The sequence below is a fragment of the Acanthaster planci genome, linkage group LG12 (assembly GCF_054643075.1).
Source record: "Acanthaster planci isolate LZ-2023a linkage group LG12, COTS_SCS, whole genome shotgun sequence".
Classification (NCBI taxonomy): domain Eukaryota; kingdom Metazoa; phylum Echinodermata; class Asteroidea; order Valvatida; family Acanthasteridae; genus Acanthaster; species Acanthaster planci.
Window position 1 is genome coordinate 15,575,146 of NC_141788.1, and position 17,560 is coordinate 15,592,705.

The 17,560-nt window shown below is 41.9% G+C and overlaps 3 protein-coding genes across 8 annotated transcripts in view; all 3 read right to left on the reverse strand.

Annotated features, from left to right (window-relative positions):
- Nucleotides 1-17,560, reverse strand: part of LOC147797190 (uncharacterized) — a 78,217-nt gene that overhangs the window by 40,105 nt on the left and 20,552 nt on the right. For 4 of the 6 annotated variants that reach the window (XM_087143897.1, XM_087143896.1, XM_087143898.1 and 1 more), the window contains 2 exons: nucleotides 12,170-12,342; nucleotides 11,306-11,472 (listed from right to left, as the gene is read on the reverse strand). The exons of 1 other annotated variant lie outside the window; for it this stretch is intronic. In XM_087143897.1, the coding sequence (XP_087000023.1) occupies nucleotides 11,306-11,472; nucleotides 12,170-12,342 (340 nt within the window). The remainder of the gene's footprint in view (nucleotides 1-11,305; nucleotides 11,473-12,169; nucleotides 12,343-17,560) is intronic. One more of the 6 variants, XM_087143894.1, reaches the window with a different exon arrangement.
- Nucleotides 775-4,507, reverse strand: LOC147797192 (uncharacterized). The gene has a single exon (XM_087143911.1). It carries the CDS (start codon nucleotides 4,255-4,257, stop codon nucleotides 3,655-3,657), a length of 603 nt encoding a protein of 200 aa, XP_087000037.1. The 5' UTR covers nucleotides 4,258-4,507; the 3' UTR covers nucleotides 775-3,654.
- Nucleotides 775-11,006, reverse strand: LOC147797193 (neogenin-like). Its single transcript, XM_087144302.1, has 7 exons — nucleotides 10,986-11,006; nucleotides 10,475-10,658; nucleotides 9,448-9,533; nucleotides 8,561-8,687; nucleotides 5,712-5,813; nucleotides 4,911-5,050; nucleotides 775-4,525 (listed from the first exon to the last, which is right to left on the reverse strand). The coding sequence occupies exons 1-6, from the start codon at nucleotides 11,004-11,006 to the stop codon at nucleotides 4,911-4,913; spliced, it is 660 nt and encodes a 219-aa protein (XP_087000428.1). The 3' UTR covers nucleotides 775-4,525.

Here is a 17,560-nt window from a genome sequence, read left to right on the forward strand (position 1 = left end):
CTCTGCGGCCGTGTGCTCGATGTTCTTGAAGTCTGGTGTGGAGGTTCCTGCCGGTCTCCCCGATGTATACTGGGTCGCATTCACAGGGAATGCGGTAGACACCGGGGCGACTGCTGGGTGTTTGTTTGTCCTTGTGGGTATGAAGCAGGTTCTGTAGTTTGTTGGGCGCTGAGTGAATGACCCGGATGTCGGCTGCCTGAAGGATCCTGCGGCGTTGGTGTGATGCGGGGCCCAGGAAAGGCAAACATACTGTGGAAATGGGGGACTTGGGGGCTTCGGGTAAAGGGGACCCTAACGCCGGGGGTGGTGGGGGGACTTCGGGTATAGGAAACCATATCGTCCCGTTGGTGGGTTTGGAGAGGTTGACGTGTTTGTATCCATTGAGTTGGGGAGCCGTCTTGATGTGCTTGGGTCTATATTAATAAACACTGTATGCTCAGTGCTCGTCTTGACAATAGTCAAGCATACAGTGTTTATTAATATATACGTTGGGTAAGGGCAAAACCCGTTATATAGATTAACATCTCCCCAACGCAAAAATACATTTTGAAAACTGTAGATTTGTAAGACATTAACTGTTGATTCGTGACGAATCTCCAGTTATTGTCTTGCGAATCTATAATTATTGTTGGCAACAATAACTATAGATTCGTAGCTTACGAATCTACAGTTTGCCGTAGATTCGTAAAAATAATCTACACTTTGAATAAAGTAGTGACGTCACAGACATAGTTTAATCATGAATAACCTTTCAACAGCGAGAGAAAGCAAGCGTTTTATACTGTTTGTGCTGCAAGTATAGTTTTTATTTACGTTCATGCAAATACATGTCATTTAAGTAATGCTTAACCAAAGCAGATAACCCACACAACAGTCCCTAATTCGCCTCCCAGGCCTTACACCCCCGAATACACGCGTTTCACGGAATTCGTAGCCCGATGGCGCCAGGCGTTAATAGTGTAATTCTTCAAAATTGTGTAACGCCGAGCCCGACATACCGTCCTCAAACACTGCTAAGATTCGCGTATTGGCGAGCTCGTACACATCTGATTTCTTGCTCCTCAGGAAAAAACAGAGAGTTCACAGAGGATCATGAACGTGATGATCAATCTTCCACTTCACGGCAACTATTCACTTGCTCTTCATGTACAAAAGCACCGCTCCCCATTAGGTTCCCGTAAGAATCCAGGCCCTTTACGTCAGCTTTGAGGCATAAATGTCGAAGTGGCAGTGTGGCGACCAGAAGGGCTTCGAAGATCAGAGACAGAAAGGGCCTGGAACAGCTCCAAGAGACGCCGCCGCTCGCGGACTAGACAACAGCCTGTAGACGCTAGCTACTGGCCTGGGTGAAAAGGATAGGTTGTTTCCATGGCAATGTGACACGATCATAAGTCGATAACGAAAAAATCCCCCTGCAACTTACGAGGTGCAAAATTACGGACAGAGGTAGTCGTATACATTCGCAATAAAATATTCATGACCGTAACAGGAGAGTAAATTCAGTTACACGTGCCATCAACAATGGTCAAAAATAAACATTATCGATAATTACTTGTAAAATAAACATACATACACAGTTGACTCTCGATATAAAGAGCACCGTTATAAGAAAACAGTGTCAAAGAGTAAATTTTGAGCAGCTGAATATTTTGAATAATGTTTTTCTTTGTTTTTCTTCGCCTTTGATAACAAAGTCATGGTTATCACAAGGTAATTTTTTTCTAGCCACTGCACGTTTGTTATAACGAGAGTTGACTGTATCATTGGAGAGTAATCAAAACTCAGAACTCCGTACTCTATTTTGGGCAGCTGATTCAGATGTGAATATCTATGAGGAAATGAACTTGAAAACAATACAGGGCAGATCCCCAGCGTACAAGGGAGCATTTCTTGCTAATGACAACAAAACGTTGTGTCAAACCACACATTCCTCTCATTCGAATAAAGAAATGTTGACAATACTGCTAATCGTTTTCCAAATAGCAGTAGGCCTATGGCAAACATTTCTCAGAATCACGACGATAGTTTTGGCACGGTTCCACTGTAGCTTAGTGTACAATAAAAGCTTCTAGAATAAACTCCTCCAATATATACAAAGGCTAAATACATGTATATTAATAAATGTACAACTGTGAGACACGTTATGGTAATTACTTAACCACCAGGAAGACGTTTTGCAATCAGAGAAACATTTCAAAGTCTTCATGTACTAGAGGCAAAATTCTATTGTCCGAAGTAGGATAGATAGAGATTCGTTTGACCAGGATATAGGGAAAAAGTGGGGGACAGGTCGTCGAAGTTGGAAACACGTTGTGCACACAAATTAAGAACTCCTTAATTAAAAAACCCCAATGAGAGCGAGCATTTCGTTAATGTCTTCAATAAACACATATGAAGCCAACTGTATACATCCAAAGATCAAAAGTAATGTTGAAGGCTGGGATTCTCGTCATATCTATCATTACAATCACATATACACAGCATTAAAGATACAGTTTGTGTGGCAATTGCTTTTTCCGTGCTGAGGGATACAAAATAAATGTACATAGAGTCTGACCGAACATTACAAAACAGGTAGAAGAGCCAAGTGGATCCAAACCATTTTTTTGGGGGGGGGAATTTTATTGGGGATAAGAGCCCCAAAATTCTCATTTTTTCTGCAACCTTTCATGGCCTTTCTGCAGGTTGAGGCTACATTTGGTGCTTTGTATATGCTTCTGAAGGAGGGGACAGGAAATCACAAAATTGCCTTTCACTTCAAAAAAACAATTGTTTGCTTCTTTAATGTGGGAGTACCATGACCCCATTGACCCCACATCCGCCCTTGAGAATAACAGAAGCCAAAAATGAAATGCCAATAATTTTATACAAATATGCACATCGGACATGAGAATATAATTTGAACAGTTTTGAATGCCAATAAAATGTCAAGTTTGTAACAATGTTCATCCTCAGCACTACTTGCTACTGGGATGGTACTACTCAAGCAAAATGATGCCCTGGTTCTTAAAATTGTCTGTACTGTAACATCACATTTCTGGTTCAAAAGATTTTATCCGATCTGATTACATGATAAAAACAGGAATTAGTCCAACAAACGAGTCTAAAACTCCCTCAAAATTCTTGCACTGTCATTCAGTTTCTCTGGATACATATTTACAATCATTTACGATAAGATGGCCAGGTACTCTAGTGCCTTAATCGTGATACCACACTTGGTCCTTGTTATAACATCTCACTCACAGACTGCATCTTTATTGGCTAATAACTAGTCACATGCCATTCACTATATTGTTGTGCATGGCCAAAAGAACCATACTTGTAATAACCAAAATACTCTATGAACAGCAAAAGTTTTTGTGTATTATATACAGATGAGCATATTGTGCATCTTTCCAAGTCTGGTAATAAAGAGCTAGTTTCAAACATTCTGTGCAGAGATATTTTGGAAAATTGCTGGTGAATATCAAACAAATATTCAAATGGTATTTCATTTAATTATGTGAAGGCTAAATTAATCAAGCAGCACCTGTGTATGAGGCATTACAAAACAAATACTGACTTCTTTACCTCATGGGGCAGTAAAACGGTGATCCATGGAGTGTTCTGTTTCTCCCAAGATGAAATAAAGCCGTCAATACTTGAACATGTATACTATTTTCCAGCATCTCTGTTCGCATGGCAGTTTGGTTGTGGACTTCGGAGGGGAAGATTGGTAAGTTGGTCAGTGGTCACGTAACTACCAGGACCAACTGGCCCATTGGGCACTACCCCATCATCGATGATGACAGTGCTGGGGACAACGCCCAGATTCCCAGAAAGCAACCCTGTGGCTTCTTGCTGTGTCACATTCGCCTGGTTGTCAGCTTCAAGCCTAGATTCATTCTGTAGCACTAAGGGTTCAGCTACAACATTCTCCTGTGTGCGGTTGTTGTTGTTGTTCGAGGGGCTTTCCTCTGCAAAGGCCACTTCAGGATCCAGTGGCGCAATGTTGCTCATTTGTGCCGCTGTTATGTAGCCACCACCACTGCTGCCGCCCACGGTTCCGTTCATGTGGATGTGGTCGCTGTAGGTAGCAGGCTGCGCAGAGGGTGGTGGGGAGACATTCGACATCTGTGCTTGATCGACATAGCCAGAAGGTGCAGCATTGCGCATTGCCTCACCTGCAACGTTTCGAGCCATCAGAGGAACTGACATGTTGGGTAACATTCCCTGGACGACGTATCCATTCACATTGGCCGGCTCAACTCCATTCATGCTTTCCACATCAATACCGTCAGAGTATAGTTCATAGTTCAGTGCCCCTTCTTCACTGTCGTCAGAGAGGGCATCTGCACTTTGAGTCCTGGCAATATTTGTGGCTCCTGGGGGCTTGTTGGTAGGTGTGGTTTCAGAGACTGGCGGTGCACAAGGTGCTGTGGCTCCAAGGGACACCAATGAGGCTCTGTCTCGTGGGGGATTTGATGAGTCCACAGTACATTGCGAAGGTTCCTGTGATGTCCTCACATGTGGCCGATCAAAGGCACTGTGGACATAAGAATGGAAGTCTCTTTTCTTTAAAATATATACCTAAAAAGGGGAAACAGCAACAATCTGCAAGGAGCCAAAACTAACATGGGAAATTCCACCATCTGTCGCTTTCCATTGTTTGGAAAAAAATGCAATCAATGTTTTCACACAAATGAAATCCAGTTGCTTATCAAACAACTGGCACTATTGGCACTTGGCATTTCTTGGAGTGGGTGGCAACCAGCCCCTGGTATAATGTATGCAACAGATCATGAAGGTCTGAACAAAAATATGGGCACTTTACTGTTAGCAGACATCGGCACACTAATGAATCTATTTTTGATGGTTGTTTTGGTTTGATAACTACTTAATTAAACTGTGTAAGACAAATGTGTGCTCACTCAAAGCAGTGATGGGGGCCTGAGAGCTGGAAATTTGCGAATCGACTTCTTGATACGACAGAAGATGATCACCACAAGCACAACGGCCATGAGGAAGGCAAAACACACACCAACTACAAGTCCAACAGAAATTGGCTCAGCTAAAAGGGAGGGAAAAAAAGATGGATCAGCCACGTGACAGCCAATGGACGAATTAGCCCCCGCCGTTCCACATCTTTTGACATCCACCGAGATGTTCCAGAAGTCTTTGCAGGATTGAGCTCAGGTAGAGCTCGGCAGCTGTAACACTGCGTGGTGACGGCATATCCTTGCACGGGCAAGTCCGATCAAGGACCAGAGTTAACCGTAACTCCACCAACTCTGATCAGGTGCATGCTATTTGAAGACAGCTGGACTAGTCTAGTGCACTATGAATGAGCAACCTACCAAGGTCGGTCACATCGCTGGCTGTAACAGCTGGTTTTAATAGCACAAGTATATGAAAAAAAAGAAGTAAAGGCAGGAAATGTACTAGCAAGTATGTCACTGGTCACTTTTTTCTATCCTTGTTATTTTGCCCTTCCTACTTCCACTGCTTCTCCTTAAAAGTCTAAATGATGGTTGACTGAAGTCACACGCACTTCAACTTCACTGCACACACGCTAGGTACATCACAAAAAAACCAGTAGTTGACTACTGGTCCTTGATCGCCTCAGACCTATTCAGTAAGAAGAGGTTAGAGGCTTTTAACTGGATTCTGTCCTGTCTGCCCTTATTTGTTATGGAAAGATAATCTGTCTCCTCCCTCAAGTTTTAACTCACGCGTTACGACGTTAATTCTACTGCATGATGACTTCTTCACAGATGTTCCCATGGAGTTGCGTGCCTGTATGTGGAAGTAGTAGTACTGGTCTTTTTGCAGGTCTGTGGACAAATATGATTTTTTTATGAGACATGCAGCCTGTAGACTAATTCCCCTGTCACAATTAAACACCAATATCTCTGTTCTGTAAGGGTCATGGGACACAGCAACTGAAAAAACTCAGTACTGAAACCAATGGAAGGATGTGACCAGCACTGAGTAATGTATTATCAGTTTGTGAGTGCCAGTTTTGTACCCGAGTACTTGTCGAGTACCAAGCTCTCTGCCAAATATTGAGCTGGGTGGGTGGGAATAAGGCTGGAGTACATGGACATTAGACGGTACTGGTAGATGCACAAAAGTAAGATTACAAAATAAGATGATGACTTCAGAACATCACTATTTCAAAAAAATTAAGTTTTTATGACAAATGTACTTGATAAGTACTTGGCTGAGTACTGTTCCGAGTACTTTTCTCTTTAAAACTTCACTTTTACAAAACCGGAGTGTCTGAAGTCTTACCCCTGTGCATGTACCAACAAAGGCTCATGTACTCCAGCATTACTCCCTAGTCCTAATCAGTTCAATAGTTGGCTAAAAAAACTTGGTGCTCGTAAAGTACTTGACTACAACACTAATGAATGCTACTGGTCAGTGATGCATGCAAATACATGGTGTAGTCACTTGTAAAGGAGATTGAAAAAAAAGGACTCTGCGCCACTTTAACAACTGCCACATTTCCAGCTGGCTCAAACGCATGCCCACCTTTAAGTTACCACACAGACACAATGGGTTGATGAGCGTGGCACCACCTCAGTGACAAATGACTTCTAGTTGTAGCTGATGGATTGGTTTTGCTCATGGCTGGATTACCCCATCTAATGCTTGAGGCCCATGAAAGAAATTGGGGACCTTCAAACACTCTAGGGCCGGAACAGATACCACAGTTTGCTTCTCTCTTTAAGTTTCAATATTCATGTACCGGTCGGAAGACCTGAAAACAATCTAGTACCCATTGTGCGGCAGCCATGCATCAACATGAAACACCTGGCTGCAGTGCTTACTAGCACTGTGGAATTGGTAGAAGTGCCTAGAATGGAGTAGAACCAATGACACACGAAAGCGTGGGACCGACAGCAGACTTAAGTTGGCCCCCTGGTTTCACAGCATTCAACTGTGTGCTGCATGCAATGCCCACATTGTGTAATGAAGGCAGGGCTCACAGAATCGGTAGTCCGACGTCCCAGGAAAACCAAACTATTTCGTTGGGCAACCAAATGTTCCTAGCTGCCAGCCTGGTGGGCAAGCACCTGTTTTCGGCAACACATTTTTTTGGCCCGGCGTTTTAGACATTTCAGCACCGTGCACTGAAAAAAGATCGCAAAAAAAGACCGCAAAAGATCGACATCCCAACCTTGATGTTACACAACTGTACATGTTCGGGGAGGTGCACCATGGTACGTACGGTCAAATCATTGGCATGAACCAAAGGTGTCTGCATTCAGTCGTTTTCCTTGTTGCGGATCGCTAAAACTATATTCAGTCATATTACAGCTCAATTACCATCAAATTCCAAAGAAATGGGAGCAGAGGTCTACCTTGTACATGTATATTTTCAAATTTTGAGCTTTGAATTTGTCTTACAAGATCGACAAAAGTGACGACGACACTTTTCCTAGTTCTGGATCACTTCAAAATTTTCTTTACACATAAAACGTAGTCAAGCGTAAACCCATTTCTCTGCCAAAACCATTGTAACAAGCATATTTTCTAGTACAGAAAATCTAATTTTAAAGGGGATTTGTTTATATATTAGAATATCAGTGCATCAACATGGATAGCCTGCATAAATTTTGACTTGACTTTGGTGCTCAGCGAGCCATCAACCACAAATCCCCCTACGCCACAAAGTTGGCGAACCCATTACATCACGTACAAATCTGTTACGCACGTAGTCTCCCGTGCCCGAAGGGCAACTACATTTTTAAAAATTTCGCGAGCCCTGGAAGGTTCACTTACCTGTAGTTACTGTATAAAGGTAACAGGGTAAACACCGAGTTTCCTCTTGCACTGCATCAGCAGGCAAGGGCGCAGTTAGAAGGGCTAAATTCCCACATTCAATCAGTGTCATTTATCAACCACAACTGAAAAATGCATCGTATTTCATTTCATGATGCAATACTGCCTGTAACTGCAATTCTCGGTTGCACTGTTTTTCAATGTATGAGTAACTGTTTCCAGTAACAAAAAAGCAATGCACACCGTGCAAGGGAAGATGAATCATCTGATCAGCAAAGACTTAAAAAGAAAAACAAACACCTAACTCTGTGGCCAGGCAGTTTACTAAACAACCCCCTTTCACAGTGTAGTGCCCCACTGGAAAGACCCATAGAAAACATCACCTTGGCATTCCTCCAAATGTGAGGATGCCTACCATTGCAGTGTGAACAGAGCCTAGAATGCTTTCTAAAGGCAAACACTGAAGCACTTTGGAATATGAGGCTTGTCTCTATCCTTTGGATCTGCCACAGGTAGGACTGTAAGCTTTAAGCAGGAGGCACATTAGCCCTAACTTCCTAGAGCAACTTACCAGCAACCTTCCTCATCCTTGGAAATCCCAACACCGAATAGTAAACTGTGCACATAAACAGCTAGACTCTGCTTTATTTGCGGTATGCCTAATCCCACACAAAACACAGTCAGTTTACTAGTGAAGTAATCATTCTAACTGATTCTAACAGACCCCAGTGTTGGAGTTTTGCTGGTTGGGGAAGGTAAGGGTTAAGTCTAGTACCCCATATCAGCTCACCATAGACTGTGTAGTTGGTGACATTCATGCCTACACTCAGTGTCGTCGGCTTGCCTCCATCCCCGCTGGTGTATGAGATGAGGTATCCGAGCAACTCCCCATTTAGTTTGAACTCATTTGACAGGGGCTGTGGTATCAAAATCATAGCATGTCCGCTGTTACATGTATTTCATTTGCAGGGCCAATATAAAGAAATGCAGCGCTTCTTAATGCGATTGACCACAAACCCCCTCCCCCACTCCCAAAACATACCCAAATGGAAAACCCACCTCAATAATTAACTGTGACCCTCTCTGTGAAAAAGAGTCATGTCACTAAAGCCACTTTGGAGATAAAGGCCTTTGAAAGAATCTTGCACAGTGTTTAAAGCAATAGGAATCCTCAACATTTTAGTATCTACTGTACGTAAGTCCATTTTTATGTAACATTGTGTACCAAACTGAGTGACACATCAAAACAAAGAGCTCAAATTCCTCATAGGACCAAGTAAAAATCAAAGGTAGCCACAGAGACTTGTGATTCATTTTTACAGAGTAGGTTACAAATACAGGCATTTTTGTACCAAAGCAAGAAAAACACAAGAAAATTTTAGCCATTCGGAAATTACATTACTTGATATAAGCTAAAAAATGAAGGCATTCATCGGCCCAAACCACAAGTACAACACGTACTGTGCCAAACGGGAAAATGTTATGCTACTGCTGCAATGGTATCAACCATTTGGTATCAAAGCTTTAAATTTGCTAAAATATTATCAAAAAATAAAACAGGACACAAACACAGCAAAAAAAAAAGTAATTCAACAGTTTTCGATTCAGTTGGAAATGTTCCACTTCCATCCAAGGCTGGGGTATCTTCTTTTTTTGGTAAGATTTCCAATAACCCACCTTCCAAGAGAGCTGCACTTGCCTCCTGTTGCTGTTATGATTCGGTTTGTCGACGCATCTGAAATTTTTTGGCAGATCTCGAGGGACTTTGAAGAAAACCAAGAATGTTAATTTTAAAAATATGAAAAGTACAAGCAAAAAAATCATAACAAACCCCAAAAAATCCAAGTTGGCAAAGAAGATCATGTACATGTACCTGCTACTCATACATGTGTATTTTTTTCCCTTCGCTCCTTCTTAAGTTTGTAGGAACATTCTGTAAAGCCGACACTACCGAGGATATGACACAGTATATACAAATGGTATGTCAATGAGGTCATGACTGCACATCCAAACACCCAGAGGGACTTTGATAAGAAGTTCCCATTTCAGCTAATTTGACTGACCTCTGGTCAGTGGTCACCCACAGGCCCGAGGGGGACACTGATGTACAAAAGTGACCTAATTACACCAGCCCACAAATTTCATTACATGCATGTACCTCTGTGCAAAATACAAAAAGGAACTTTTCAGGGATTACAACTTAAGACATTCTAAAGAGTCACATATTTTCAGCAAAGTGCCCGACTGGGCACTATTACTTTAAATTACTTGCAATGTACATGTAATTGCGAGTGCCTAATTTGGACGGAAACAAATGTCATGGAATGGCCTGTACAGGTGTCCCTATGATTACATGTAGGTTAGAGTCGGTCCTCACTTCTTTTGGTGTACAGTTATATGTACTTGCTATACGTGTTTTTTTTTCTCAAACTGTAAACATTTGAAAAAAGATAATGTAATAAAGATTCGGGTTGACTTCCATGTAGTGGGTGGCCAGCTACGGTTCCAAAGACAATCAACTCCACTCAGTGCAGGACCCAGTCTGGTCTGACAGGTCAGCTGAAGCAAATCAACACATTTCTGCTGCAAATGGCATTAATCAGATGTGGTTCCTAAAATGTCAGACGTGGATGACCGACGATCCCCTGTCCTGGTTCCCCCTTCCACAGTATCACAAAGCACTGCGAGTGAATGGTGGTCTTACCTCCTTCAGTGGTACGCCCTTCGGCCACTTCTGAATAGTTGCTTTCAATGGTTGCACGTTGCGCCTTCACTCTGACTTTGTACAAGCCGTATGGATGACCCAAACCCACAAGAGTGTACTTCACTGTTCCTTTCTCGGTCTTGTTAATACACAGAATTGAGGTTAACAAACTATTCACAGTATGCTGTCAAGACATTTTGGGAGACGGGCATGCCAGTTGGGTCTGTACTGATGGGCAAGTTTTGTTTAAATATAAAATAAGGCAATGGGCAGGTGATGGGAGATGACAACTTGTATTTCCAAGGATGGATTTACGCCGGGGAGATGTTAATCAATCTTGGACTTTTGCCCTGCCCAACATGCATCATAACATTGTATACTCAGTGTTTGCTCCCATAGGCTTGTGAAAAAACCACAAGCGTACTTGGGTGGGACTCGAACCCACAACCTCCTGCTAGTGCAGATGTCTATGGTACACATCGAGCAGGGCAAAAGTCCAAGATTGATTAACATCTCCTTGGTGTATATCCATTCTTAGAAATAGTTGTTCTCGTTAACCGCTGCTACGTCTGAGTCGAACCAGCAAGCCGACACCGGCCAGCTCGGTGGTCGAGTAGTTAAGACATCTGCACTAGTAAGCAGGAGGTCGTGGATTCGAGTCTCACCCGGGTACACTTGTGGTTTTTTCCACAAACCTTCAGGTGCAAACATCGAGTATACAGTGTTATGATACACGTCTAGCAGGGCGAAAGTCCAAGATTCACTACAACTTGCCACGGTGGGAGTTTCCAGCTCAATTCACCACACAAATGCAATGCAATTTACCCGTACCTGCTTCTCATACCAGCTTTCATTGGCTGGGGTACCTTCCCACCTGTACTCTACGATGTAGGTAATGACCCCTGGGTCGGAGAGCTCATCTGGAGGACGCCAAGACAGGAGGAGCCTGGAGTCGGAATGGTTGGAAACGCTTAGCTGGCTTGGGGGATGCAACTTGCCTAAGAAACAACAGGAAAGATGCACGATTTTGGATCCATTGAACAACACCCAACTTCATGAAGCTGACAAGCAGAAAATACTGTTTTGTAAATTTATGGCCAAAGAAGTAAGCATAAAAAAAAATCCCTACCCCAAAACAGCTGACAACAACCTGTTAAAAGCTACATGTAGACTAATTGGACGCCATATTGGCAGGTGCCCTGCTTTTGCCAAGGCTCCCCAAAATTAGCCATGCTTCCCATTTGTTCATTTGTTCAGGTTACGTGAAGAATTTGCACTTTATAAATGAATCAATAGGACTGTATTACTATATCATGACTCACATCACGATGAATGTGATTTGATTTCAGTCTGATGTTTTGTGTTGTGCCAAGTGGTTTGGTATCACTACAACTCAGAATATGCAAGCAGTTGCTCCTCTCAATGCTCCCATCTCAACACATGTACATGTACAAAGGGACAGAAACAAACAGCAAATTTCTTGTGGAGACCTTTTATCCTACTCTCTTGGGCCTCCACAAAGCACCAGTTCATCAGATCATACTCACACATGGAAGGACAAGGCAAACGCCACATGCTTCTTCAGCTATGCCAGCAAGGCATAAAAATGAAGGGATGCTGAATTTGTTTACCCAGTAATGCATCCAAGAAACAAACAAAACAAGTTCAAAATGAGCTGACATGGACTCTACTTACTGTCTGTAAGGGTGTTGAAGCATTTTTTTGTAGAATCTGCCACCATGTTCCACTCATTGGTTGTTCTGACGCGGTAGTCACAACGATAGCATGGCTTACACTTGCATTTACAGCTGGTGGCACCGCATACATGGCAATCAGGGGAACAGCATTCCTCCCAAACTTCTCCACTGCTGGTATAATGATATCAAAGACAATGTGATGGTGATTTGAAAAACAACATTCTATCTTTTGTTGTTTTGAGCGAGTGCCATCTAGAAACCTAGGGCATGTAAGGATGTCCCTAGGTACAATGAATGTATCGTAAGCTTTGGAATATAAGCCACGGCTTTTGCATGTATGTTGATTCTCATGCTGAAAAAGTCTCTACAGCTAATACACCAGACGCAGGCCTTGAAATAGTACCAGCCCGGCATAAAACTTCTAGCGAAAAATGCTCCGGGCTACCTAAACTTGGTTCCTTGGTTGCCCGGTGGACTGGTGAAAAATTCAGAATAAGCCTACCTGTTAAAACTTAGATCAAAATATATAATGCTTGTTGCGATAATAAATACAAGATCGCAAAAACCGAGTTGTTGTGGATGTGTTTTTACTTGAGTTTTTGAAACGTGATTCTCGCATGACAGGGCGATAAGCGACTGTGAATGCCATGAACAGAGTAGACTGGTGGGTTGTAGTGCTGGAGTAGCATAGCACATGGTACAGTGCTATACCACATGTGCACACTATTCTCGTCTACTGTTTAGGCCACTTCTGCTTCTGACTACATGTACATGCCTCTCAAAAATAGTATCGGTAGCAGGGTTCTGGCCAGGATGGTTTTAGTGCCGGCAGGACTATCTAAGCGGAGCGCCACCATCGGTTGGCACGGAGTGTAGCAGAAAATTTTTGGAATCTAAAAGCCCCCAGATGGCCGGAAACAGCACTTTCTGGGTGTTTTCAGCTGTGTATACACAGCCTAGAATTAGGGATCTCATGTCTGAAATTTACTTTAAAAAATTGAAAATTTGTAACTAGGATGAGGTGATAATTTTAGACGGGCAATTGAATTAGAAAAAAAAAGAGTAGAAATAAATATTGATTTTATTCTGTAAATCCCTTAAATATTGAATTAATTTCTATCTCTATGATGCCCATAATTTTTCATTGCTATTCAAATCATTTTTCATTTTTTTTTGTGTGTTGAAAATAAGGCGAAACATGCAAAATCTTGGCAGACTATTTTCCTTATTTTCTTTGTACAAAAGTTCGTACAGTATGCATATGGGATAACGACATTCATAAATGTGTGCAGGGGTTTTCTGAACAGTCATTTTAAAGTCTACATGAACATAATGTAGATTGGCCATTTGCTTTTCAGACACATTTGGCCATGTGTCACGTGCATACTGAGCGCGTGTATCTTGCCATACGGAACTCGTTTACGGAAAAGGCAAAATCATGCTGTTACTTTTGAATAAAAAAATTGCGGAGTTAATATTTTCACCGTGGGATAAACAACAATTAACGAATGCGATGCGATCGTTGGTTTAAAAAACGATCGCAGTGATCGTTTTATGCAACATCGAGCAGAAAATACATGCACCGAATGTTGCTAACCGTGGTCGGCGCGGCGAAAAACAGTCACAGTCGATTGTCAGTTTTGCAAGTACATGTGAAATTGTTTTTCTGCCAGATTTTTAAGTGTTTAATTTAACGAAGTGTGAATGGGGTCATTTGCTATTTTGTCTTTCTGAAATTTAAGCCAAATTTTCTTTTCAAGTTGTGGAACTGGGTAAAATGCGGAACTGGACAAACAACGCTGTACATCATGGAGAGGGGGTTTTCCGATCTTCGCACACTGAGATGAGAGCGTTGCATATGCAAGCCTATGTGTGGCCTTCCAACCAATGGAAAGATTCGTTATGCACTATGTACACGTGCATTGCGCGTAACAAAGCCTCCTATTGGTTCATGTTAATATTTGGTCCAGATATGTTGCATATGCACGTACGTTGGTGCGCAGACGATATGCATGGCAGTGCAAAGTGAAATTTTACGGTTTCTTCACGATCTTCATATCTTCACGATCGATCCCTCGACCAAGATGCTATTTTATTTGGGTTCTTGTCGGGAATATGTGCCGGTCGGAAAAGTTGATTTGGCAGATTGTGGCGGTCGGCAATTCTGCGTGCCGGTCGGGCCCGACCGGCGCCGACCGGCAGCGGCAGATCCCTGCGGTAGGTCAGAATATTGTTTGGTCAATTTTTTGTGCTGATGTAATAGCCTGAATGGGGATGAAAGCTTTCAAAAATTGTCTCAAACAATTATAAAACATGTCTTGATATAAGTAAAATTTCTGCAGTTGACAGATCACAAGAATTATGGACAATCACACACAGTTAGTCAGGTAATCACGATGGCAAACTAGCCAGCAATGTCGGTGTATCGCGTGGTAAGCATACATGATGCATCCAGACAGGCGATAAACCATGTGGCAGGAACTCATAAACACAGAAAAGAAATACATAACCAAGAAACCAAGTTCTGTGAATTAACTTGAAGAAATCCTCTTGCAACATCGATGTTTTTTCGACCTGCAGCTGTATGGCTACATGCGACACTGATGTAGTTTTGATCGACTCCTGACTGGGACGTAAAGACTGGTTAGCACATTTCGATCTCGTGTTCTTTTGCATGGCCACAGCGTGGTAGGAACCAGCACAGCTTTACTTTCATGCATTGAGCTTTGCACACAAAATTTCACTACTGCGACAGCAAAACATGAGTGGAACTCGTGAAAATGACAGAAGTTTCTTTTCAAAAATTGCAAATGAAGTAGGAAAATATATAAAAACAAGCGTTTTAACATGAGAGAGGGTTGTTGAAAGATATTTTGTAAAGACAGAAAAGACATCAGCATTAATTTCTATTTTGTTTAATTTTGTAAATTGGTTTTCTAACTTGCTGATAAAAATGTTAGGGTCGTGCAAAAAAGTAAGGGTCGGTGGGTAAACGGAAACCAGAAGTATTTTGGGGGGGCCCTTATCAATTTTTCCGACAACAGCTAGCTTTACTGGGCATTGCAGGAGTCCTTGAAAGCATTTGGTACAAAGTAAACACAAAGCCAAAGAGCACCCTCTTCTGATTGAAAAAAGTTTTCTCTCGTTCACCGCGCATGTTCGAAGGTCGGAAAGTAAGCAAAAAGTAGTAGCATTTTTTGCCAAATGTTAGCAACCCAAACGATAGGAAAAATGGAGCAAAGAGATGATTTTGATCCTGGCTCCGTGACCAGTGACTCCAGTGACTTTTACTGACATACATGCCTCTTTATTTATTTATTTATACCATGAGCCTTTTATTTTCCGAAATGACAAATTCTGCATTGGTAAGCTGATAACATAAACATTTTTTTATAAACAAGCTAGTAAAACTCTAAAACGGGCTAGTAAAATATCCATTGAACTAGCCCAGTGGACTAGCAAGGAAAAAAAGTTTGAGCAAGGCCTGCAGACGGCACGGCAAACTTTGAAGGATAAAATCAGTCACAAAAACCGTGGCCGGGCAATGCGTACCACGTGCTGGTGGTACTCAAGTTTTCATTGATTGCCATTTACATCTACTAACTTGAATCTTGGAAAATAAACAAAAATTTGAGTTGTCCGGATTTTGAGTTATTAACAAAATTCCCCGAGTCACGGAGTCATGAAACACATACATGAAATGTGTACGTTATCCTAAACTTGACATGCTCTACTGTGGCAACATTTTTGGTGATTATTTCCCCACTTTTTATTCATTCTCATGGTGTACTTTTTTGGCAGACAAATAATAATTTTACAAAGATTTTTTTTATTGTTGTTGTCTAAAGAATTCTTTCTACCATTAAAAGAAAACCAATCGCTTCAGTGGTGTGCCTTTGTGTGGCACATCTTCCGTCTTTTCGCCGATCGTGTTCAGCTTGACATGCCACAGAATTTTGGGGTTTTTCACTTGGGCTTTCTGCTGACAACACTTCCTGTGGTCACGTGGTTCTTGGAAAGTGTCAGTGATTGGACTGTCCACAAAAGGGTCTGCGGCAGCATTCAGGCCAGCCTGAAAACTGGGTTTGTCGTGGTCGCAGTGGTGTGTGCAGTGCATGTGCCGCATGCAACATGCATGCATGAAACACGAGCAGTTCCAATGTGATGACTCAAACCAAGGTTTCGTGGCAGATTTTTCATTTTTGAAGCAATTTGGCAGTGTTTTTTGATTGGCGTCACAAAAACTTTGAGATAACCAGATGTCATGTTGTGGACAGTTACAGAGGTTTTTTCCTTTACAAAGAAGCCTATTCTTTTGGCAAGAAATATTCGGTCTACAAGATGAAAACAATCTTTAGATTTACTTGACTTGGAGTTGACAAGATTTTATTGTTCATGCATTTCCCTGACCGCATAATTTTTACTGGCCGCTTGGGGAAAAACAGGCAAGAGCTGACGCACGGCCCACGCACACAGGAAAATCATCCAGCCCACAATAAATATTAAATTTGACAATATAAAATGACTTTTTGGGGGCGACATTCGTTCATACTTTTCTTACATTTATTAGGACTGTACATAACCACTGACGCACTGTACTGTTGCTTCATGGCTGGATCATCAGCACTGTGGCGTGACTTACATGTATACGCATACATGTAAGCTTGTACATGTATGATGATTTTAAACCTTAATTTGCCAATTTTGCATACTGTGTCTTATACATTTGTACACTGGGTGGTTCATTTTCCAAAAATTATGCTAGGTGTCAACAACACATTAACAACAATAACTGAGATAAATTGAAGACCAATATGAGGTATATATTTAATTCTAAAAGAACAAAAAAGGAACCAAAATATACAAAGTACCATGGGAGTCCTTTCTGACTGTTTTATTGACAAGAACTAGTAGTGTGTTGTTCTTCTTGTGTTCCGCAATGTGTGGAACACAACATGAATTAACCCTTTAATATCTCCTCTAAGACCTTTAAAAATTCACCAGAAGATTTGGGAGGATTTCACAAAACTTTGAGAACTAGACACATGTACATGTATGTATGTACAGTGCAGATCCAGCCACTATTAATCTGCATGAGCCTTGATGACCAGTGAAAGTTACATGTACATTGTACATACAGGTACATGTAAAAAACAAATCTTGGCTTGAAGCAGTGTGGCCGATTTCGGATAATTCAGGAGGTCTTCTGCAAAAAGACCGGTGAATACATGTGCATGCACCTGTGTAAACTCTGGACCACAGGCTGGCTATGCTGCCCTGCTGTTTTATTTGGAACTGGCAGATCACCAAGGTTTGATTTCCTGTGGCAAGTTCTTCCCCACAACTCCCTGTTCAGAGTCGCCATGAACCATAATTCCACAAAAGCATC

Bases quoted from the DNA above. Each gene is read 5' to 3' on its own strand.
- LOC147797193 (XM_087144302.1), bottom strand. From the start codon at position 11,006: ATGGATATACACCAAGGAGAT. The intron at 9,534-10,474 runs GTAAGACCACCA...TTTTCTTCAAAG, and splicing joins AGGGCGTACCACTGAAGGAG to TCCCTCGAGATCTGCCAAAA. The intron at 8,688-9,447 runs GTGGGTTATTGG...TTGATACCACAG, and splicing joins AAGTGCAGCTCTCTTGGAAG to CCCCTGTCAAATGAGTTCAA.
- LOC147797192 (XM_087143911.1), bottom strand. From the start codon at position 4,257: ATGAATGGAGTTGAGCCGGCCAATGTGAATGGATACGTCGTCCAGGGA.